General features: G+C 43.2%; 2 protein-coding genes and 1 pseudogene across 2 annotated transcripts; 1 reads left to right on the top strand and 2 right to left on the bottom strand.

Moving 5' to 3' along the window:
• Positions 1-12,528: 12,528 nt before the first annotated feature.
• Positions 12,529-14,650, bottom strand: LOC109742393 (probable receptor-like protein kinase At5g20050). The gene has a single exon (XM_020301479.4). It carries the CDS (start codon positions 14,625-14,627, stop codon positions 12,717-12,719), a length of 1,911 nt encoding a protein of 636 aa, XP_020157068.1. The 5' UTR covers positions 14,628-14,650; the 3' UTR covers positions 12,529-12,716.
• Positions 14,651-16,761: 2,111 nt separating this feature from the next.
• LOC109742401 (probable receptor-like protein kinase At5g20050) lies at positions 16,762-18,787 on the bottom strand. Its single transcript, XM_020301489.3, has one exon. It carries the CDS (start codon positions 18,758-18,760, stop codon positions 17,060-17,062), a length of 1,701 nt encoding a protein of 566 aa, XP_020157078.1. The 5' UTR covers positions 18,761-18,787; the 3' UTR covers positions 16,762-17,059.
• Positions 18,788-19,657: 870 nt separating this feature from the next.
• LOC109742629 (putative disease resistance protein At1g50180) lies at positions 19,658-24,434 on the top strand (annotated as a pseudogene).
• Positions 24,435-25,701: the final 1,267 nt, after the last annotated feature.

Here is a 25,701-nt window from a genome sequence, read left to right as displayed (position 1 = left end):
ACCCTTTAGTCCCGGTTCCAGAACCGGGACTAAAGGCCCTTATGAACCGGAGTAAAAGCCCCTTTTCCTACTAGTGGACAACTAGATGGAATTAAAATGACAAGCATAGCAAAATATTGTGTCAACTCGATTATTTTTTTTTGCGAAAAACTTCCAATCTATTCATCTTCAATCATGGCAGTACAACGAACACCAGAAATAAAAATTACATCCAGATCCCTAGACCACCTAGCGACGACTACAAGCACTGAAGCGAGCCGAAGGCGCGCCGCCGTCATCACCCCTCCATCGCCGGAGGCGGGCACAACTTGTTGTAGTAGACAGTCGGGAAGTCGTCGTGCTAAGGCCCCATAGGACCAGCGCAGCAGAACAGCAACCGCCGCCGATGAAGAATAACGTAGGTTGGAAGGATTCAACCCGAAAACACACGAACGTAGACGAACAACGACGAGATCCGAGCAAATCCACCAAATATAGATCCGCCGGAGACACACCTCCACACGCCCACCAACGATGCTAGATGCACCGCCGGAACGGGGGCTAGGCGGGGAGACCTTTATTCCATCTTCAGGGAGCCGCCGCCGTCTCGCCTTCCTGAGCATGATACAAACCCTAACAAGACAGGAAAAAACGACTGAAAACGGAGCCCTCCCGCCGGCCCTTGGCAGGATCCACCGCGCCCCCATGGCCCTAGGGCCACCGGAGACGAGGCGGACCTGCGCCGGCGCCGGCGAGAGGCAGAAACCCTAGCTTTCTTTCTTGGAGGTTACTCCACCCTTGTCGCTTCATTAGTCGTCGGAGAGAGGACTTCTGTGTCAACTCGATTCTTATAAATACTGACAAGCTTTATTAGACCATACGGTAACTAGGTAGAATTAAAATGACAATCACAACAAAACATTAAGGTAACTAAATCTTATAAGTACAGACAAATTTATATAAAATGACGTGACTATCTGGTAGAATTAAATTGGCAACCAGCTAGGCAAGTAGAACAAATCATTTATGGAACAGTTTTTGTATATGCTAATATGTTTTCTTTACATGGTTCTTAAAAACCGTCAACAATATAAGAACATTTTTTTTTCATAAATAGTGACATAAGCTATTAGTAGTTGCAGCCTGCTCTTACTGTGCCTAGCTACTAGTAATACTAGTACTTAGGGGGCAATCTAATAATCTTTCATTTGTAAAGTAAAATTTTATTGTGACTGTGGCCATACTTATGTTGTTGGCAATGGCAGAGCGACTGCGTTTGTATCTAAGGCAAGAACTAAACTAGCCTTGTTGGACAAGGTTAGGCGTTTGGTATGGACAGAAAAATCTAGCTTTTGATGGCAATTAACCTAATAACCGCTGTCAAAACCTTGCTCCTGGAGTAGAGCCAATTTGGCTCGCCCGTGCGGGCAACCAACAGGCGCAAAAAAATCAATTCCACTTCCCTGTACACTCGTAACATAACTCCCTTCATGAGTCAGTCAGGGTCCACGACATCATTGGAGTTGTTTTATGTCATGTTATCCAGCGTACGACATGTTGCAACCAAACAACCAGGTTTTGCTCTTACGAGCTCTTGCTTAGACTGGCTAAGGAAATCTACCCTAGTTAAGCAAGGCTAGCTAATGAACCAAACGTGCCAACAGTGGGGTGGTGGGTGCTAGATTGGAATAAATTGTCTTGTGCCCCCTTCATATCCTCATCATTACTATTAACTATGGTACTTTAGACCTTTAGTTTTATTAATTATTTTAGAATTAGGTGGTTTGTATTCAGACTTATAAGTAGGTTGCATATGCGTAGAATGAATGTAAAAAACAATATACCCAAGCACTCATACCGCCAAATTATAATAAAGTCTTGTAAGGATCTCATGAGGCTAATAATTTTCTTTTGCAGATGACACATGACTGTTTTGGGGACTCCCGTACTTCACCAAGATGTTGCTGCAGGACGGCAATGTGCAGACGTAGATCCAAATGATGAAGGGGACTTCAACTTCTCTGCTTGGTGAGCGCTATCAGGAAGATCTACTTCGACGACACTGAGTGCTCGATGCCGCTACCTGATGAGTTCCCCTAGTTGCCTAGGTCCAGTTCCAATCAACGCCTCTTGACAAACGCCGCTCTCAACGGGCAGGGCTGACCCTAGAGCATGGCAAGAAGTGCATCAGCCGATGACCCACAAATAAAGATCCAATGCATCTACATACACAAATACATTACTGAAATATGTTTTACAGAAATTAATAATGATAATAATAACGTCCAAATGTATCTAGTAAATTAAAGGACATTAACTGCAAATCAACGACATTAGCAACAAGTAGCAAATTTCTGAAATCCAACTGTACCAAATGCCAGGCTATTAAACATCATCGAGCGACACAACAAAACTAGTGGCGTGCTGGAAAAAATCTCTCCATGCGCCAACACAATGCATACACATATCTTTTTTTCCCCTACTAGCAAACATGCCCGTGCGTTGCAACGGGAGAAAAAATAAATCATCCCTCGTGCACACACAGACGACATCAGCAAATCTTTTAAAATCTTTCACGGTGCCACACGACAAACAACATGATAAGTGGTGTTACACAAAAAAAAGATAAGATGATTTTTGAAGTGTACTCAAGGTGTTTCTAATTCATTAGATAACAGAAACATCTACCTAGTTGCCGATATCTCTTTATGCCTCTATTGTTGTTACTCCTAAGTGATGCCCAATAAATATTGCATTAGGCTGAAAATAGCAAAATACATGTTAGTACTCAATGATAGCATGTTCATAAGAGCATTATTTTTGTCTTGCTGATATTTGTCTTTACAACTGTAATAGAGTCAAGACTTAATTTGGTTGCAAACATATTACATAGCTTCACCAAAAACAATCAAACATGCATGCAAAATATTCAAGGTTGCATATCAACATCTTCATATAAATCTCAGACAATATGAAAATTAACGTTAAGCCACTGATTTACATAAAGCTCGTATCAACAGTTTAGTGTACATCATCGCATATGGGTTGTTTATTGTGCACCATGTGAAATAGAGAGGATGCTTATGTATAGTTTTTGTGAAAATAATAAACTATCACATCTACTCACTCAGTTTAAATGGGGTAAACCGTATACAATTGGCATTTTTAAAATACCACATGTAAAGAAGATATTGGTTAAAGTTGCATCCTAAACATAATTTAGAAATGATTAACATGCAAGATAATAGCATTTTTGAAATGTACACATTTTTCTGAGGGATTTTCATATGTAACATGTTAGATTTGGAGGTGCGGTTCAAAATATATGAATATTTTGAAAAAGCTTTTAAATCTACCGAAAAAAATAGAAAAGGGGAAGAAGGGCAACTAGAACCTGGGTCTCCAAGACTAAAGCGGATGCTCTATCCACTGGGCTATGTCAATCCTAGAGATGCATATGGGATTTAACTTATTGAACCAAAGCTGCCGCTCATGTGTAAAGGAAAAAATGATTCATTGTTTCTCTAACTTATGGGTGTCATGATGGGTAATTATGGACAACTTCGGGGGCAAATTTCATGACGGACGACCAGAAGCACTATTCGCTTTATTATTAGGGGTAGTTTGATATTGTGAAAGTATAAATATTGGCACACGCACTGTGTTCGGGCTGCGTCATTACATTACTCTCTAGGACCGTACAAAAAACACGCTCTTAAGTTTTTCTATTTTTTTAATGTGAATCATTGGGCATAAAAAAACCGTCAAGCATATCGATGGGGGCATCACCTATATCTAGACATGTAGTTTCACTAGTATCGTCGGACCAGGATGTTGACCCTGCTTGCTAGGACTTGAAAGTGGGGTTATTCAAGAATATGACAGTTGCCAATGAGGAATGTAATAAACTTTATTGTGAATCCCATTCCCTGGGCATAACAACATCAATTATATTGCTGGGGCATCACCTCGATCTAGACAGTAGTCGTACTAGTATCTTCGGACTAGATTGTTGACCCTGCTTGTGAAGACTCGAACGAAGGGTTGTTGAAGAAGATGGTGCTGCCGATGATGTCCATATAACTATACTGACAGATATAACAAATAACCAACTTAGATTAATCGATACAATACTACCATCACAGCCCCAACGAGACATCGGAACCTGTTACACAACAAATTAATGGCAAGACAAAGCATGTCACTAGTAGAAAAAAGGCCTATTGTCCAGGTTGGTAAGGGCCTTTTGTCCCGGTTTTTGAATCGGGACTAAAGGGTCGTTACTAATGCCCTAACCCTTTAGTCCCGGTTCTTACACGAACCGGGACAGATGGGCCTCCACGTGGTCGCTGCGGCTAGCCCAGGCCGGGGGGCCTTTGTCCCGGTTGGTGACACCAACCGGGACCAATAGGCATCCACGCGTCAGCATCTGACTGGAGCTGTGGTTTTTTTGTTGAAAGGGCTGATTTAGGGGTTTTGGGGGTTAATTTAGGTTGTTATTAGATAGCTATTAGAAAGAAGTGTCATCTCTTATATCTCCGTGCTTGGTTTACCAACGCTACGTACTGCTATGCCTAAATATGGCTTAGATTGAAGTGAAGGCAACATGTGGTGCATGCCGAAAGTAATACTAATCCTAACTTGATCAAGTTTGGATTGTACTACTTTCGACATGCACCACATGCATGTTGCCTTCACTTCAATCCGATCCATGTTCATTTCACCCGCTGATATATAATAACTCTTCATGCGCGCATCATGCATCATCATATGTAATAACAAGTCCTATATAATAACTCTTCATGCGCGCATCATGCATCATCATATGTAATAACAAGTCCTACTAATCATCATCATACAACTTCTACTCGTTATTAATAACCAGTCATACGATCATCATCCTCATAGTCATCGAACCAACCCTACTTAATTGTTCTTAGCACATGATCATCAGTATTAGGTAGGACCGAAATACCCTCTTTAAGGTAAAATAGCATAAAACAATATAGACCCTGACTCTCCATTATGGAGAATGGAGATCATCCTGTCTCCAATTCTTGCTCTTCGCTTCCTTTTGCTTCCAAGAACCTCCTTGCGATTGTCCATACATTTTTTCCATTCTTTGATTTGCATGTCTCCACTTCTTTTAGAAATCCGGTATGGACAGTTGAGATTCGTAGTATGACCTGGTTGTATGTTCAAAACATCAAGCCTACCATTCTGATACATCAAATGAGGCACACAATCCTCTGGGATTATCTGTTGAAAAACATAGTAATAACTTCGTAGTTAGCAATGATGTACTAGTTTTAGAAGTATGCAAAAGATGCACGGATGTCGTAATAGTAAGAAATCTTACCAGGGTATCTCCATAGTAGTTACCGTAGTTCAACACGTGCACTAGTGGCACGTATTGACCATAATGTGGAGGAGTTTTACAATAGATATTGTAATTCTCAAGATCAGTACAAAATCCGACCAGATGAATTTTCTCCTTATAAGTTAACTCAGAGCCATCGGTGTAGTAGGTTCTGTCTACCATGTTCCGCACATTGTTTGAACAATCAAAATAAGCTGTCAATAAAAATAAGCTGTCAACTATTTTGAAATGAACAATATAAATTAGCTAATAACTATGTTTGAGAAACTCACATAGCGGTAGAACTGGAGGCGTATCAACAAGGACTCAAATGTCCATATTGTCTTGCTCGATGTCAGGATCACCAAGATCCATGGTGACAAGCATACCCTCATCAAAACCATCCATCTTGCAAAATGCTTCCCAATTTTTGCAACCAAAATGGGTTACGCTCTCAGAATTATACAGATTTACTTCAAAATCTATATCATGATGGGTCCTTAGGTGAATTTTCTTTGTTTCCATACTTTCATGGTCTTCAAAACCCATCCTCTCCAAGACGTAGCGTCTTGCATGGCATGGGATAAGTTAGCCGAATTGTAAAAGATGAAAAATACACGTTGAAATAGTTGAAGTCGCGCTTAATTACGAAAAAATAACACTTGTCGTCGTTGCGTACCGTTTCAACATCGAAGGTCTCCTCCAGCTTAATACTGAAGCGCCGATCTTCGTCCAGGTGAGGCCTGTCGCACTGACCTCGGTCGTCGTGGCACCAGTCGCACTCCCCCGGGAGACTTTCGTCGTCCGAGTACGACATTTCCTATGTTCATAATTCAAATATTAAATGTCTACAATTAAATATATGTACTAAAAAACCTAAGTTAGATCATTATTATTCATCACGGGTTGACTATCGGTTTGTCGAGTCTTTTCTTGAAAACTCTCAGCTCACGTGGTGTATACATTCGACCGTTGGTGATGGTCGCTCCTCCATTTGTCCCCGAGTGCATTACACCAAAATGTCTAGCACACGGGAACAAAGGAGAAGCGACCCCCACGACAACAGTCGGGATTCTTCGTCCTCTCATATATATATGGTGGAACTCTCCCTCACTGATTCCTCTCTGACATTTGCAACCGTCGGTGACGGTATGGTAGCTCCTCCTTTCGTTCTCGAGTGCATTACACCAAATTGTCTAGCACACGGGAACGAAGGAGAAGCTACCCCCATGACAACAGTCGGGATTCTTCGTCCTCTCATATATGGTGGAGACTCGACAGACTTACAGTCAACCCGAAATATCGTTTAATTATCTTTCTAAAAGAGGATTTGGCTAGTCTCACCTCGATGTCGGAGGGGGCGGTGACGGGGACGACGGCGGGGATGATGGAGGGGCCCTGGGCTCCTAGATTTCTACGAAAACAAAAACCCTATAAGCTATCAACTAATCATATGCATACGCCTTGCATAGTGCTCTCCAATTTTAGCATTCAAAGTAGGAGTAGTTTTCCACTTTGAGCATTCAATAAGCAAAATCAAATCACAAAATAAAGTAGTATTCAAATTAGGATGCATTCAATTATAAGCAAAACTACATCATCTCCATGCGTCCGTACATCGTCGAATATTATCACTAATACACATCGAATACTATCATACATATAGCATCGCTAGTACAGCTAGAACAGTAGCGCCCGACGGGTATCGGCGCGGGCGGTGGACACCCAAAGGGACGGAACCATCACAGGATCATAGCTCCAGTGAGATCCCTGAAGAACCCGCCAGGTATAGTCGAACCTGCCCTCCAACGCAACCATGTAGCGACGGACGTGCTGGTCCTCCTCGCTGACACGGTGACGTACCACCTCCGCGGTGTCCGGAAGCCTCGGCACCGTCACTGGCCCACGCGACCGCCACCAAACAAGGATCGGGTCAACGACGGGCTGGCCCCTCACCAACCTACGCCCACCGGAAGGTAGCACCTCCCAAAACCAGCCCGGCGGAGCCCAGTCCCGGACATGGCCCCTCTGATCAAGCCGGCCTCCTCCGTCGAGTCGACGACGAGGATGCGGGATAGGCATCGTCGACATCGATGCGAGATTAATTGCTTGAACTCAAAAAATAAACTAGTTCTATTAATTTTCTTGCTAAAATAAAGTAGTTCGACTAGTTCAACTACTAAGCACTTACTATAAATAAATAAAATAAAATAGTTCTTACTAAAAATAAACTACTTCTATATATAGTAAATAAAGTAGTTTTATTAAATCAACTAGTTCAACTACTAATTAAGCACTTACTATAAATAAAAGAAATTAGTACTTACTAAAATAAACTACTTCTATAGTAAAATAAAGTAGTTTTATTAAATCAACTAGTTCAACTTCTAAGCACTTACTAAAAATAAACTTGTTTAACTAGTTCTATTATATTTAACTAGTTCAACACAATTTTTTTCTAAATATGCACATATATATACATAAATTGACAAAAAAACATCTAATTCAACTAATCTAAAATACATGGAAAAACATCTAATTCAACTAATCTAACTAATTTTATTAAACACTTACTAGTATATATACATGGAAAAAATACATATACAAAAAAATGAAAAAAAGGATTCGGGGCGGCGGCAGCTCACAGCGGGGCCGGCCGGCTAGGGCGACGGCGTCGACGACGTCGACGGTGGGGGCGGCAGACGACGTCGGCGTGCAGAGGATCCGGGCGGGCGCGCGGAGCAGGGCACGGGCGACGGCGTTGGCGGCGGACTGCGACGGCGTGGGCGTGGGCTCCGGGGCGGGGGCGACGGCGACGGCGTCCTCTCCGCGCGCGTCGTCGGGGGCGAACTGCAAGATGCAAACCAAAATTTTCACATGTGTGCCTTATATACATGAAGCTTTAGTCCCGGTTCTTGTCACGGACCGGGACAAATGCCCCTCTTTGGTCTCGGTTGATACCACCAACCGGGACCAAAGGCCTCTTTTCAGCAGCCCAAAGGGCGGGAAGCAGAGGGCTTTGGTCCCGGTTGGTGGCACCAACCGAGACTAAAGGGGGGGGCATTGGTACCGGTTAGTGCCACGAACCGGGACCAAAGGGGGCATTGGTCCCGGTTCGTGGCACCAACCGGGACCAATGTCCTGCGCCTGCCAAAGCCGCGGTGCGGTGGGACGTTTAGTCCCACCTCGCTAGCTGAGGAGCGGCATGACCTGTTTATAAGCCCTGCCCCGCCATCTCCATTGAACTCCTCTGAAGTGCAGGCCTCTGGGCCTAATCTTGCACTGCTATGCCTGTGGGCCTGCTGGACCTTCTGCGGGCCTGAATCCTGGCCCATGGATGGGTTTCTAGTCGTATTCAGACCGTGGTGGCCCAGTAGGTGGCATTTTTTTTATTTTTTCCCAGTTATTTTGTTTTCTTTTTTGCTTTATTTATTTTATTTTGTTTCTACTTACAACAAAATACTTATTTATTTTATTTTATTTTGTTTCTAATTACTTATTTATTTTACTTTACGATAATTCTTTTTGCTATTAAAGTTTCTATCAAAAAAGTTCTTTATGAAAATTCTTTTTCCTTTTAATGATTTTGAACAGAAAATACTTCGATAATTTTAGTTGCATCAATTTTATATGATTTTAGTTTCAATAATACTAGAGGTTTCTTATAATGTTTTGAACAGAAAATACTTTGTTAATTTTAGTTTCATAAATTTTATTAAAGTTTATTTTATTTTGTTTCTACTTATATATTTTAATAAAGTTTATATTATTTTGTTTCTAATTACTTATTTATTTTATTTCTTATTTTTCATGCAACATTTTTCATGCATTTACTAATTATTTTGAGCTATAAGACCCTAAAATTGAAAAGCATTTCAAATGAACTCTCAAAAGGTTGAAAGTTGGCATGGTATCATCATTTCATCCACATAGCATGTGCAAGAAAGTTGAGAGGGTCCCGGCAAAAGGTGGATGCACTTCGTGAACAAAATAGACAATCTCTTTCGAAGTATCAGGGTTTCGGACGAAAACTCATCTGTTACAAAGGGATTTCATTTTCTTGAACTTATTTGAACTCCTGACTTTTTGTGTGTTCAAAATGAACCATTCAAAGTAGAGACTGATTTTGAATGGTGCATATTCAACACACAAAAAGTCTGTAAAGATCACCAACCCCAACATAAAAATGTGAGCATAGATGCGCCTATAGAGAAAATTCAACCTAAATTCATAATAAATTTCTATGAATTTCAGAGAAACTTACTATGAATTTAGGTCAAATTCCCTGTATAAGGGCATCTATTTTCATTTTGAGAGGAGCTCAACAAGGTAGAGAGGGACGGGCTTATAAACCGGTGTGAGCGCCCTTCGGTTGGCGAGGTGGGACTAAACTGGACCAACCCTTTAGTCCCGGTTTGTGAACTAATGGTCATGGGCCAGGGGCGAGGCGCATTGGTCCCGGTTCGTGCGTTAAACCGGGACCAAAAGGTCCAGACGAGCCGGGACCAGTGGCCCACGTGGCCCGGCCGGCCCCCTGGGCTCACGAACCGGGACTAATGCATCCCATGGGTCCCGGTTCATGCGGAACCGGGACTAATGGGCTGGCCGGCCCGAACGAAAGCCCTGTTTTCTACTAGTGTGTGTGCAATGAAGAAAAATATATGGAGCAGTAAGAACAAACTTGAGGGCCCAACTGGGTTCAAACCGGTGACCTCATGATGTACAATCAAATGCTCTGCCACTGAGCTATGGACCCCACCATCTCATTAGCATTAACCAACACTTGATCACAAATAATGAGAAGGGCATGCGACGGCATGTCCCGAGATCAAGTTAGCCATTTCAAAAACAATCAACAACTCAGTATCACCCTCCCGTTGGCTCCATCTGTCACGATTCACATCATACTTAGGGTAATCACAAGAGAGTGCATGCGCGCGTAAGTGTAATAAGAGTGTATACACATCTAAGTGTAACCATACACATACGTATATACAATCCCTTGTGTTGTTGGTCTATTTTTTCTAACCATCCATGTTGTTCTATTTGCGATTAAATAGTAGGAGTAGAAGACAAGGTGGTCCGCATAAATTAACACCTTTGAGCATCATGACACGGTTGGTTTGGTTCTATGGTTGGGAGTGCAACGGACATTATACGCAAACCACATGAAGAAGACACTTGTACTTTGTTTTAGACATTTCCATATTTAAACCACCATGAGTTCTTATTTTCCGTTATTTTTCTTTACCTAGTGTGTTTTCCTTTTTTTTGCGGGTTGTGGGCATACCTCATAAATCCCAATTTATCTTTCGAATGCGGCATTAGGTATTCATACTGTTTTCCACTACAAGTTTGAATACAAGGTCCGTAAAAGAGACACCTCTTAGACAAAATGTGCTCGATATGTTTTCCTCGAGTTTGCGAACCAACATGTGGTTGGATGGTTAGAGGGGCAGTGGTATCCATAGCGCACTAGGGTTCAAGTCCTGGTGCTCGAATTATTCCTGGATTTATTCAGGATTTCCGGCGATGCGCTTTCAGTGGGAGGAAACGTTCCTGTGGATGACGAGGTGCCTACGGTGACTTTGTAAATCTCAAGATGATATGCCGACTCAGTCTCTCGAAGGTGCTCATAGGGGTAGGGTGCGCGTGTGTGCGTTCATAGGGGTGAGTGTATGCGCGTATATATGAGCGTTTGCGTCTGTGCTGTGTTAAAAGAATATATTTTACGTGAGTTTTTTCATACCTTGCCATTTTGGAGTATTTCGCAGCTATAATTTGTTTTTTTCTTCTATGGAATGGAATGGACTAAGGGAACTAAATGTACACATCGGGGGTCGTTTTAGAACTCTTTTCCTCCCAACAAAAACCAGGCAGCAGAAGTTTCGTTCGCGTTGGAATAGGCCCGTGTTTCTCTGTAAATAGTGGGCCGCGCACGAGGCTGAGCCCAAAACAACGAGCCTCTCTATATTGGAGAAAGAAAAAACACTGCCGCCGGCGGTCTCCTCCTCCTCTTCGCCGACCCGGAGAACCACCGGCCGGGGATCCCTTCCACCTCCTCCGCCTCCGCCGTATTCCTACCGTTTCCCCAGTTCGCGTTCCTCCTCGACCTATTGCCGGGCGGAGTGGGCGGGGAACCAGCTCCAGATCGTACAGAGGAGACCGTTGGTGGCCGGCGAGCAAGTTGGCGCCTCCGGGGCGGACGGGGATAGGCGCCGGCGTGAACTCGGGAAAGTGCGACCTGTGCTGTGCCGCGAATGTCAAGTATTCCCATGGGGACGGACGGGGAGAGAGGTATATGGGTTTTCCCTCTCTGAATTCTCATTCCCCTCTTCTGAACCTATGTAGCATAATCCTAGAGCCCAAACACAAGATTTACCATCTACTCTCTCTCTCTCTCTATATATATATATATAAAATCTAGTAGTCCAGTAGAGTGGAACTGATACGGCCCACGATTTATGCTTTTTCATCTCTTGATTGATTTACCAACATGCCATCTTGAATCAGATAAGCTTGTGTGGACATGTGGTGCTGCCTACAAGCTTGTTCTTGCACAGAAACAACAGAACAATTTACAGCTCTGACTGGAAGAAACATCAGAACAACATAACCCAGTCCAGTAGAGTGGAGCTGCTACGATCTATCAGTACGGTTTATGCGTTCTCATCTTCTGATTTACCGACATGACATCTTGAATCAGATAATCTTTTCTAGACGTGTGGTGCTTTAAGCTTGTTTTGTGTAGAAGAAACAACAGAGCAATTTACAGCTCTTGCTGGAAGAAAGAAACAAAGTGTCAATGCCACGTACAATGCAGAGATTTGAAACAACAACAGTAACATGCTGGAACAAGTTCTTGTTAAATAGGAAAACCGTAAAACAAAAAGGCATCCATTTCCTCTGTTTCACAGTAGCTGCTTTGAATTGAAAGTGATTTGCTTTTCAGTGCAAGGGGAAGCTGAGCAGAGGATCAGAACAATGTTCTTTTTATCTCTTCCATAAAAAGAATGTTTGCAAACTTGGGATGTTCTGCAATTCTGATACGCTATGGGTGAGATGAAGATGGTCAGTTCAAACAGAACCACAATGTTACCACTCACCAAACCTGGGCTCTGGGGTCTTCCCCTCCCCAAGAGAAGGATTTGTAGGTTTTTGAATAAGACAAATAACCCACAGGTAGTTACTTCCTCTTACATACTGTATTATTTTACTGCGGAGGAGTCGCAGATGGATAACAAGAATGAAAATAACTATATTAAGGGGCTTCGGATTGCTGTAATTTGATAAAAATACAACAAAACATGTTTTTTTTGTGGACTCACAGATCTCCTATACATAATCTGGTTGCCTATCTTCTCAGGATAGTCCCGTTTCATCTGGGGCCTGATACATCTGAAGCCAAAGGTGGAGCTGAGGAGCATGCATCTCCTGCCACGCCAAAGTTCACTGTAGTTGTTGCAACAAACTTATAATCTATGTTGTTTCCCGTGTTTATGGTGCCTTCCAAGACTTTGACAACCTCTGACATTTTCGGCCTCTTTTTGCAATCAATCTGCAAACACCACATTGCCATCCTCATCATCCGAATCACCTCTTGCTTGTTCACTTGCATGTCATCACTCTGCTTGTCGACTAGATCTGCTAACTGATCACTCTTCACCTTTTCTTCCAATAGGGTGATAAGATGGATGCTCTCTTCAGGTTGAGAGGTGTCGAGGTTCTTTCTTCCACTGATTATTTCCATGACCACAACGCCAAAGCTGTAGACATCGGCCTTTTCCGTGATCTGCGATGTCAACCATTCAGGAGCCAAATAGCCTGGTGTGCCTCTCATTCTAGTAACCACTTCACTCATATCCCTGTCAATGAGCTTGCATAGTCCAAAATCAGAAATTTTGGCATTGAAGTTTTCATCCAAGAGGATATTCTGCGGTTTGATATCCAAATGAACAATTCTTTTGGTGCACTCCTCGTGAAGATAAGAGAGGCCTTTAGCGACATTAGCAATAATCTTACAACGCGTCCTCCAATCCAGAGGAGCATTGCTGTTATGCCGACAATAGATCCACCTGTCCAAGGATCCTTTGGCCATATACTCATAAACCAAGAGCCTCCTTGACTTCTCAGCACAGAAACCAATCAATCTCACCAAATTTATATGATGGATGCTGCCAATTGTATGAACCTCTGCCAAAAATTCCTTTTCTCCATGACCAGCATGATCCAAACGTTTTACTGCAATTCTTTCATCACCAAGCTGTCCTTCAAAAACAGACCCAAATCCTCCCTCGCCGAGCTTTTCCCTGAATTGCTCGGTTGCAATATCTAATTGTTGAAATGTCAACCTCATTGGCGTCCCTTTTAGATTCCCAAACTCTTCTTCTCTTCCCTCCGGCACCTGGTGTCGTCGTTTACGTAGAACAAAATGGATGTATGCATAGATTAAATAGAATATGCAACCAAGTATTGTCCGTGCAAGAAGAAATTTACTCATAACAGATAGACCAGCTCGGAATGAGATTCCAATGTCAGATGGGGATCCTATGCTTGTCTTCCTAGTAGGAATAGATGCAGAAGGGCTTGGAAGCAAAGACGATGGATTGATCGGGGGACAGAAGACGACCTGGTAATTGGTGCCTGTAGGGCAAGTGAAAGTGCTTGAGGAATAGTCCTTGGGGTAGCTGTATGCATCAGGACATAGCTGCTTAAAGAACCTCAAATATGTGGTGGGTTTGCAACTGTTTGATCTGTTCCTGGTGCACGCGTTGTTGCAACCCCCCGGCACCTTGAGGTTGCTTGGACACTGTGATGTGATGTCAGCTACGCAGCGCGGCCACTTGCTGCAATCTGGCCCACCATGGGTTGGCACCGGCAGAAATTCCATGGGCACGTTGAAGCCGAGGACGAGGGAGATGTTGAAGACATCCGTGTTGTTGAACTGGCCGAGTGCAAACTCAGCCACCGTGTTGGGTGGCTGACCATTCCTCGCACAGACAAGCTCGCCGCCGCAGTCGCCTGTTTGGCACGAGCCGTTTCCGTTGGCATCAAATATGCAGCCTGTGCGCGCCCACACACGACCACCAGCGGTGCCAGCAGGCACGCCCAGTGTCCACCACTTGCCCGGATCAAGCTGCATGCCGCCGCCCAACGGCACAGCGGCCGGCCACACGGTGTAGGAGCATTGGTTGGTGATGTTCAATGTGGCGCCCTCATTGGTGACAAGGAGAAACAGGAGGAGGAGAGGCAGGAGGTGGAAAGCTGGAGAGATACTCACCGCTGCCATTTGTGTTACAGTTTGATTTTCATTGGTTAAGATGATTCATATATAATAATTGTTATGGATAAGAGCTTGGATGAAGCTGGCTGGCTTCTCAACCAAGCGGCCAAAATATCTCAACCACAATAACTTGTGATGCATACGAATGGAGAAGGGTAGCCAAACACTAGTTATCTTGAATCCCTGAATAGCACTGAAAGAATATAAACCACACATCTTCCTCTGGAGTCAAAGAAAGCAGCATGTACCTATGGTCTAGAGTAACCATAGCCAACTTGGCAGCTGCATCTATCTGCAACCTCTTGTTACTGTGCACTGAGAGATTTAACCATAGCCATGTCTTATTGTACACTTGATTCTCGGGTGAGCGTCGGCCTATGACAAGAGCATGGCCGGTTCAATTTGATAGCGAGTCTAACCTGGATCTCTGATCCTAGCAATCTCTCACTCATGTAAGGATTCGGGAACCCCGCAATGAGGTGACAGCGAACACCTTGCTATGGTGAGAATGGCTAGTCGACTAAACCACGTCACGGATGAAAACAATCCACAACGCGGCATATATGGTAATCACAATTTATTAATAGGCCTTCTGCCTATTGCTAAGTTGCAAACTGTTGTCAAGTGAAATCTGCTGCCATAATGCCATAGCCTGACAAACATCATTGATCTTTCAATGAGAAGGAGTGTCTAAAACACACGGATCATGTACACTTGAAAGTAAGCATTAACTTCTCATGTACCAACTACTACTTCACACTTCAATTTTTTTACGCCATACAGTTTACTGTGGGAATGCTTATTGAGTTAAAACCAAATCTCATAGACAATAGTCGTTATTGTGGCATACCGAACAATTTTCAGAATCACTAACATGTTCCTCTACAATTGTGTCACAGGGCGGATATGGGATGAAATAGGTGGGTTGGGCGGCATTTCATCGAATCTGGAAGCTTTCTGGTAACATATTCACTAATTTTTCCAGGATGGGTGATATTCTGCAAGCATACGTATGTTGTATATCAGAGAAGGTTTGCAATATTTACTGATTTATGCAAGAGTGAAATATACTGAATATATGGGGCTCAAATCATCGGTGTAGGGGGAAACCACACACTATATTTTGATTGTAAGACACAACTCACCGGCACCACATATGAAAGTCCATTAGGACAAATCCCTCTTTGTTAATGTGATGATGGGTTCTTAGCCCTCTTGATGCAGCTCGATTTCAAGAAGCAACAATCCACATAATCACATTCGCAATTCAGATCTGTCAATATTAATCATCTGGATGTTATAAGATGCTGAAATTTGCCCCCACTCCACAGTCCACCACTTGCCCGGATCAAACTGCATGCAGCCGCCCACCGGCACAGCGGCCGGCCACGCGGTGTAGGAGCATTGGTTGGTGATGTTTAATGTGGTGTCCTCATTGGTGGCAAGGAGAAACAGGAGGAGAGGCAGTATGTGGAGAGCTGAAGGAGTATAATTTATTTGGTATGGATAAGGGCTTGGAGGAAGCAGCCTGGCCTCTCAACCAAGAGGCTACCATAACTTGTGATGCATGCCAACCGAGAAGGGCAACCAAAGACTTGTTATCTTGGTTCCCTGGCCAGCACTGAAATAATTTAAACAATCTTTCTCTGGAGTCGAAGACAACAGCGTGTAGCTATGATCTAGAGTCAAAAACACTCTATAAGAAGAACTTGGCAGATGCATCTATGTGCAACCTCTTATTACTGTGCACTGTCAGATTTAACCATTCATGTCTTTTTTATCAAATCATAGCCATGTTTTATTTATACTTGCTGATTCGGTGAGTGTCGTCAGCCTATGACTAGAGCACAGCCGGATGAATTTGATAGCGAGCCTGATCTGGAATAATGAGGTGACACTCGTGTAAGGATTAGAGGACTGAGTAATGAGGTGACAGAGAACACCTTGCTATGGTGAGGATGGCTACTTGGCTAGTCATCTACACCATGTCAAGGATGAATAAAGCCACACAAGCGACTAGCTAATGCTTCCTTTCCATTGGAAGAAAGTTGTTAACATTTTGTATGGTGCATATAGCTCTTTTCATTGGCGATTGGACTTGGAGAAGTTGCACAACAAGAAAAGAGCAAGACCAAGAAACTCAAGGTATTAATGCAAATTCTTACTTGAAAATGAAGCATTACATGTCTGTCTTACAAGACTACAATAGTATATTTTAGTAATATGAATATACAATTATGCATGCCTGCTACTTTTCCTTGAAAACTGCTGTTATAGGCTGATAGATGCCTCGTATGCTTCAAAAATCAGTTCTGAGTAACCCGTGTTCACTGCCCTGTATGGAGTCCATACAAAACGCAAAACGCTTGCCTAACTCCAGCGCTTAAAATTTCCTTGCACATATTAATTCTCTATCCTCTTTGTCCCCGCCCCCTCTTTTACCTAGGGCCAGATAAGCCAGAGGCTAGGGGTGGACTTGAGAACATCACATTTCCAGCAATACCATAGCTTGCTGGACTTGTTGCAACGAAGTTATGGTCTATATTGGTATCTGCATTCATGGTACCTTCCAAGACTTCGACGACTTGAGACATTTTAGGCCTTTTTTTTAAATCAATTTGCAAGCACCACATTGCGAGCTTCATCATCTGAATTACTTCTTCCTTGTGTACTTGCATGGTAGCATTGTGCTTATCAATCAAATCTACCAAACAATCACACTTCACCTTCTCTTGCAATAGGGTAATAAGATGCATGCTCTCTTCAAACAGGGAAGTGTCAAGGTTCTTTCTTCCACTGACGATTTCCATGATCACAATGCCAAAGCTGTATACGTCGGCTTTTTCTGAGATTTGCATTGTCAACCATTCAGGAGCCAAATATCCTCGTGTGCCTCTCATTCTAGTAATCACTTGGCTCTTATCCCTATTTATAAGCTTACACAATCCAAAATCAGAAAGTTTAGCATTGAAATCATCATCTAATAGGATATTTTGTGGTTTGACATCCAAATGAGCAATTATGTCCATGCACTCCTCATGGAGATAAGAGAGGGCCTTAGCTATCTGAATAATAATTTTGTGCCGCATCCTCCAATCTAGCCGAGGAGCAGTATTATCACCTCGAGAATAAATCCACCTGTCCAAGGATCCTTTGGGCATATACTCATACACCAAGAGTTTGTATGATTTCTCTGCACAGAAACCAATCAGTCTCACAAGATTGATATGATGTATGCTACCAATTGTTTGAATTTCTGCCAGAAATTCTGTATTTCCCTGACCAATTTGATCCAGACACTTCACTGCAATTATGTCATCACCAAACTGTCCCTTGAAAACAGGTCCAAATCCTCCTTCTCCAAGCTTGTGTATGAATTGCTCGGTTGCTACATTTAATTGTTGAAATGTGAACCTCATTGGTGTTCCTTGGAGCTCCCCGAGCTCTTCCTCAGCCATCTCCCTGCGCCACTGTCGTCTTCTTCGTATAGATACGAAGCATTTATATATCAACCAGGGCATGATGCAGAACAGTGCCATGAGGAAAATAAATTCAAAAATAATTAGATAGACTAAAACTAGTGCCTCTACCTTCCCTGAAGTTGAGGGACAGAAAACGACCTGGTAGTTAGTGCCTGTCGGGCAAGTCAAAGTGCTCGAGGAATAATCCATGGGGTAGTTGCAGTGCATCCCCTTGTTGCAGTCTGGCCCTCCCTGGGCTGGCATCGGTAGAAATTCCATGGGCACGTTGAAGCCGAGGACGAGGGAGATGTTGAAGACATCCGTGTTGTTGAACCGGCCGAGTGCAAACTCAGCCACCGTGTTGGGTGGCTGACCGTTCCTCGCACAAGCAAGCATGCCGCCACAGTCGCCCGTTTGGCACGAGCCGTTTCCTTTGGCATCAAATATGCAGCCCGTTCGCGCCCACACACAACCAGCAGCAGTGCCAGCAGGCATGTCCAGTGTCCACCACTTGCCCGGATCAAGCTGCATGCCGCCGCCCATCGGCACAATGGCCGGCCACACGGTGTAGGAGCATTGGTTGGTGATGTTTAATGTGGCACCCTCATTGGTGGCAAGGAGAAACAGGAGGATGAGAGGCAGGAGGTGGAGAGCTGGAGAGATGCTCACTGCTGCCATTCGTGTTATGATTTGATTTTCATTGGTTAAGATGACTTACATATATATATATATATATATATATATATATATATATATATATTGTTTGGTATGGATAAGAGCTTGAAGAAGCTGGCTGGCTTCTCAACCAAGCGGCCAAAATATCTCATTCACCATAACTTGTGGTGCATGCGAACGGAGAAGGGCAGCCAAACACTCGTTATCTTGGATCCCTGACCAGCACTGAAAGAATTTAAACCACACATCTTCCTCTGGAGTCAAATAAAGCAGCATGTACCTATGGTCTAGAGTCAAAGTCAACTTGGCAGTTGCATCTATGTGCAACCTCCTGTTACTGGCACTGAGAGATTTAACGATACATGCCTTCTTTTTAACCCTAGCCATGTCTTATTTTACACTTGCTGATTCTCGGGTGAGCGTCGGCCTATGACAAGAGCATGGCCGGCTGAATTTGATAGCGGGCCTCCTGGATCTCTGATCATAGCAATCACTCACTCATGTAAAGATTCGGGAATCCAACAATGAGGTTACAGCGAACACCTTGCTATGGTGAGGATGAAAACAATCCACATGAGCGACAATATATGGTAATCATTATTTTTTAATAGGCCTTCTGCCTAGCTAAGTTGCAAACTGTTTCAAGTGAAATCTGCTGCCATAAGGCCATAGCCTGACAAACATCATTGATATTTCTATCAGCAGGAGTTTCTAAAACACACGGATCTCATGTACCAACTACTACTTCACACTGTTCCAATATTTTACGCCATATAGTTTACAGTGGGAATGCTTATTGAGTTGAAAACCCAATCTCATAGACAATAGTCGTTACTGCGGCATACCAAACATTTTTCAGAAGCACTAATATTTTCCTCTGCAATTGTGTCACAGGGCAGCCACAGGATGTAATAGGTGGGTTGGGCGTCTTTGTTTGACTCTGGAAGCTTTCTGGTAACATGTTCACTAATTTTGCCATGGATGGGTGATATTCTGCAAGTGTACAGATGTTGGATATCAAAGAAGTTTTGCACTATTACTAATATATGCAAGAGTGAAATATACTGAAGATTCCACGAAATCTTAGCCCTCCCTATGCAGTTCGATTTCAAGCAGCAACATTCCAGACAATCAATCACATTCAACATACAAAATTATATGGAGACAAATATTGGTAGCTGGGAATGGATGCCTTTGCTTCGAGCCTCTGCACCTCTTCCTGTGAAAATAATAACCTGCGGCGATCGAACTTTCATGATTGTTCTATTTTTTTCTTGTTTTGGGTTCAGAATGATCAGATAAGGGATACTTACCACCACTGCAGCTTCAGGACTTCATTGAGCAGTTCCTTCTCCTTTTCTTGTGCTGCATTCAACAGAAAATGTAGTGAGTGGGTTATAAGTATAACTCTTCATGTGATATTGCCATCATAATTAATAAAGAAATGGGTGACTGAATAAAATCTGCAAGAGCTTTGTTTCGATCTTCACCATATTGGTGTCCTAATAATTTAAATAACTATCTTCTATGTTTGGGTTGCTAAGATTTTGTGGATTCTTCTCAGATATTACTTCAAGATTCGGAATGGGGGAGTTCCTATCATTTTAACCAGAACAAGCTCACCATGGATCTGTCTACAGATGACGGAAATGTTGTGCTGACTGAACGAAGGCACGCACACAGGTGAAACCAAATGAGAATTTCATTCTTGAGTTCTCTATTGACTGATCCATCAATAGAGCAGGATTTTCATTCTTGAGTTTCCTTAGTGGAATCACTTTTTGCTTCTTTGATTGTGTGTGGATGGGGGCTTTACTCTCTGAATCATATTTGCCTGCACAACATTGCCACCAATACCCATCCATCAATTTCACATCCAACGGGTAGATTTCTAACTATGGATCAGTGTGGAGCATCTAGTAATAGTAAGATAAGATTTGTCCGGTCAACTCTTAGTTCGTTTGGATCGTAATTAATTAAGGTGGGTTGCAAAAAGCATCAAATCACATGCCTGTTAGCTTGTTCCCATCAGCCACCATAAGGTACGTTGTTCAAGCATCAAAGAATCACATGCTTTGCCTACTCGATCCAATCAAGCACCACAGTTTTTGAGGTGCTGACCATGACTAATTCACATTTGCGCTGTTAATTCACTACACTTGAGCCTTAGTTAATGTGCAAGCTGCTGAAAGCACATGCAGTTTGGACTTTACACTTAACATACGAGATGATATGCCCAATCTGCAAAGTCCCCTGGGACGCCTTGTCTCACAGCTCATTCTGGCCGTGCCCCTAAACTGCCCACACACCAAAGGCCGCCGGCGATTCCCTTCTCTGCAGTCTGCACAAGCCGCCGCTCGACGGAACAGATGAGCGGAGCGGCACACTGAAGTGGAGAAGGCATCGGGCTCCAGCGCTCAATCCCCTTGGCAAGTCTCTCTCTCTCTCTCTCTCTCTGCGCATGCACAAGTGCTTAGTTATTGTTCTTGCTCTCATCAGGTCGATCACCAATGTAGGACACTCAATTTGTTGCAAGGCTAATGGCCGAGACTGCTGTTAGCGCCGTTCTTAGGAACGTGGGCAATCTTGCTGTTCAGGAGACCAGTTTCTTAGGCGGGGTCACACTTGAAGTGGCCTTCTTGAAAGATGAGCTGATGCGGTTGCAGGGTTACCTCAAAGACGCCGAGAGCAAACGGAGATCTGGAAATGCAACAGTTGCTATCTTAATGAGCCAGATCAGAGATGCTGCTTATGAGGCCGAGAATGTTATCGAAGCTGCAGATTACATGAAGAAAAGAAATAACATAAAAAAGGGCTTCATGGGTGCAATTTCAAGGTATGCTCACTTACCAAGTGATTTGACTACCCTTCATAAAGTTGGTGTTGAAATTCAGCGTGTAAGAAGGAAGCTCAGTGAGATATTTCAGAGCGAGAACGCTTGAAAATCGACTTGGATAGTGATGTTGTGGATGAGTCTCTAGAAGATTATGGTCTTAGGCACCAAACCTTCAAGGATGATGTTGTCATGGTTGGTTTCGAGGACGAGTATCAAGAAATAGTGGATAAATTACTTCAGACAGAAAGTATGCTTAGTGCTGTCTCCATAGTTGCCATGGGTGGGGCAGGAAAAACAACACTTGCTAGAAAAGTATACACTTCATCTCGAGTCAAACAACACTTTGAGGCACTTGTTTGGGTGACTGTATCCCAAAAGTTCAAGGTCATTGATTTATTAAAGGAAATTGTGAAGCAGATATCAAGTGATGGATATCAGTCTCAAAAAGTTGATGACATGAATGAGTATGAGGTGGGAAAGAATATCCATGGTATCCTTATGCAAAAAAGATACCTGGTAGTTCTTGATGATGTGTGGGAAACACACATGGGAGCAACTAAACAGAACAATTAAAGCCTTTCCAGATGCCGCTAACTGTAGTAGAGTACTGCTAACCACAAGAAAAGAAGATGTTGCGAATCATGTTGAGATGCCAACCCATGTTCATGCTTTGAGGTGTTTAGATGAAGAGAAAAGTTGGGTACTTTTGAGTAGCAAAGCTTTACCATCATACAGAACATCAGGCATACATGATCTGGATAAATTTGAAAAACTAGGGGAAAAGCTTGCAAAGAAATGTGAGGGATTACCACTTGCACTTGCAGTTTTAGGGGGTTATCTGTCTAAGAATCTCAACACACAAGCTTGGTCCGATGTACTATTTTGTTGGCCATCAACCAAAGGCACACAGATGATGCGAGGCATAATAGCTCGGAGTTACAATGACCTACCAAATCACTATTTAAAATGTTGTTTGCTCTATCTTGCTGCTTTTCCCGAGGATTTTGAAATATTTGTGTCGGGTCTTATTAAACTATGGATAGCAGAAAACTTCATTCCACATACACGTAGGCATACACTAGAAGGAACTGCACGCAAGTATGTAACTGAGTTGGCTCAAAGAACCTTGGTACAAGTTGTTGAAACAGACTATATACATGGATGGATTGAGAAAATAAGGATTCATGATATCTTACGTGATTGGTGCATAGAAGAAGCAACAGAAGACGGGTTCCTTGATGTCATAGACAAAACTAGTACAGGTGAGGATAGCTTACCCTCCTCTCCTCAATTTATATACAAATTTCATATTTCTCTCAGTATATTGATTCTCTTATATACATATTTGTAACTAAATCCTAACTTATAGATGGACAATGACAAAATGCAGGACAAGTTGGTGCATCGCCATCTCATACCATAATGTCCTATCGTTCTTCTTTTCAAAACTCGACCGATCAGAATTTACACCCGCCACCTACTCTCCGAGCTTTGCTTGTCTTTGGACTTTCATCAGTATCTTCTTCTGAGCTAAGGTTCCTAAGAATTCTTCATGTTGAGAACTCGAAACTAGAGAATCTCTCCATGGTAATTGGTGGGTGTATTCACCTGAGATACCTCGGGTTGCTAAGATGTAAAATTTATATGATTCCTTCTTCAATCAGAAAACTCCTTTACCTAGAAACTATTGATCTATCAGGGAGCAATTTTTATGGGTTATACGTATCAAGCTCCCTCTGGGATGTACTACCTACTCTAAGGTATGTAGCTATTGCCAACGCCTCCCTGCCAAGGAGTGTGCAAATTCCAAAAGCCCTACAGCTACGGGAGCTTCATATGTGGGCGGCTCATGAGAAAAGGGAAGAAGACCCGATGCCGATCCTGGAGATGCTTCCTTGTCTTGTGGTGCTGAACTTGCGTCGTTATCGACCCGAAACCATGTCCTTTGGCGCCCAGGGGTTTCCTTGTCTGCAAGAGTTAAAACTTCAGAGTTGTACCGTTAATGAGTGGAGGATGCAACTTGGGACAATGCCAAAGCTATCGCACCTGTCCATTAAATGGTGCCCGGGACAGGGTGGAATCGCCGGTGGATTACTGCACCTTCCGTCCCTCAGGTTTGTATCAGTGCAAGTTTCGTCCAGAGGCTTCTCGAATGACAGCACACTGGAAGGGCTGAAGCAGAAAGGATGCAAGGTAAACACTGCCCCTTCCTCCATGTTGTCCTCCTCCCTTTGATTCTTTGTGATGTGATATTACTACTACTTCCTCCGTCTAGGTGTGTAAGTCATCTTACGAAAACCAAATAATCCCAAAACACTTAGGCGCGGTGCATTAACTTCTACCTCGTTTCTTGTTTCTTGACATATCAACCAATAAGATATGTGGGGTGTGTATGATTTTAATGACTTGAGACTACCAAACACGACATGCAGTGGTTAGTTCATTGCATGCAATGCTATTAATTAGCAAATAAACATTAAGTTCTCTCGTTTTCCCCTCCTCCTTGGTCACGGTGCACAACCTAAGATGACTTACTCACCTAAACGGAGGGAGTACTACTACTACCAGCACACTACCCTTTGCAGGTCGAAGTACGTTAATCTGCAAATAATTAATAGAGATGATTACAGTTACCAAGGCATGTTGTTTTGTCAGAGGAAGCGACGGTTGATGCACGTCTGTCACGTGGTCTCTTCAGTGCCGGTCGTTCTGTCAATTTGATTTAACAAGTATGTGTGTGTGTGTGTGACTATTGAGTACTTTGATAGATGGTATTATGTACCACTGCTCCTGGATTGGGGATCATCACAAACAATGGAACAAGCCATATGTGTTGTACTATTATTTGCTCGTGTTGTTTGTACTCTTTGTGCACAATTAACGCGCACTCACTTTCGCGTCAAAGTCCGCCTTGTGTCATGATGTCACGTCATAATTATTTTTGTATCAAATTGAGATTTCGATGTAGAATGTGAGAGCCATGCATTGCTTGAATGACGGCAATATTGCTAACAGTTGTTTTTTCTGAGGGGGAACGTAATTTCAGAACAGAAGAATAAACCTCTTGATTTATCAGAGACGAGTCATGTGCTAATATATGCATCTGGAACCATCATCCCTATCCTGAACTTATGTGGTCAGCTTCAGCGTTTCTTCGAAAGCCAAGACACCGCCTCAGATTCAGAGAATTGTGATGGGGTAAATAATCTGGAACAAAAGTTTATTCGAACAACTTGTCAGAAAGAACAAATTCTGGAGCCTGCAATTGCATGTTCCTTTGGCGCTTCGGTCACGACTCACCACAGCCTCCCCCTCCGCGGGAATCTACAGCGGCGTGGCATTGACCTCCTGCCCAGTCTGCCATCGCCTCAACAAGGACGGAGGCCACCTGTTTCTGAACTGCCCTCTAGTCCTGTGTCCTGACGCGACGGTGTCATCTTCTCATCGCCTCACCACGGAGTTCTCTGAACGTATGTGCAGATCACCTCGACCTGCTGTACATATCGTCGAGCGGCTGGAAATTCCTGGAGGTGAACAATACAAACATCGATGCTGATTTCAGCATCAGAGACAGCCATGGAGACATGCAAGGAGCAGGATTGCCCTGCTGCATGCTACTCTGTTTCTTGGTCTTGCAATGCCACTCTGCTTTCTAAACTCTGTTTTGGGCAGCGATTGCAGCTGACCATCCAACTTAATAAAGCCCACCGGGTTCCCTAAGAAAACAAGATTGTTTCTTCACTAAAAGATGTACTCCTTTATCAACTCAAAGTATGTACATCATCACGAGAAATCCTTTTATTATCGATCGGTCGCAATCACAACCTAAAATTGCGATCGAACGATACAAGGGAGAGAGGTCCCCACAGAGGATCCAAGATCTAAATCATCAACATCATCGCCATCAAGCTTAGGACTAGATACAAACCCTAGCCCTCGAGTTTCCTCCCAACTCACCTTCTTCAGCATTGTACATGTATTAATATTCCCCCATATAATCCCATGACAAGGCTGGACGAACCTGGTTTTTCACTTCAATCTCTCTCATAATTAAGCTGGACGAAGGGCTATAAACCATCCCGGGGGCTTGTAACCTGGGTACATGGTT

Source organism: Aegilops tauschii, chromosome 6 (genome assembly GCF_002575655.3).
Source record: "Aegilops tauschii subsp. strangulata cultivar AL8/78 chromosome 6, Aet v6.0, whole genome shotgun sequence".
In the NCBI taxonomy this organism is placed as follows: domain Eukaryota; kingdom Viridiplantae; phylum Streptophyta; class Magnoliopsida; order Poales; family Poaceae; genus Aegilops; species Aegilops tauschii.
This window is presented reverse-complemented; position numbering and strand designations above follow the sequence as displayed.

Coding starts and splice junctions, on each gene's coding strand:
- LOC109742393 (XM_020301479.4), bottom strand. CDS start 14,627: ATGGCAGCGGTGAGTATCTCTCCAGCTTTCCACCTCCTGCCTCTCCTC.
- LOC109742401 (XM_020301489.3), bottom strand. CDS start 18,760: ATGGCAGCAGTGAGCATCTCTCCAGCTCTCCACCTCCTGCCTCTCATC.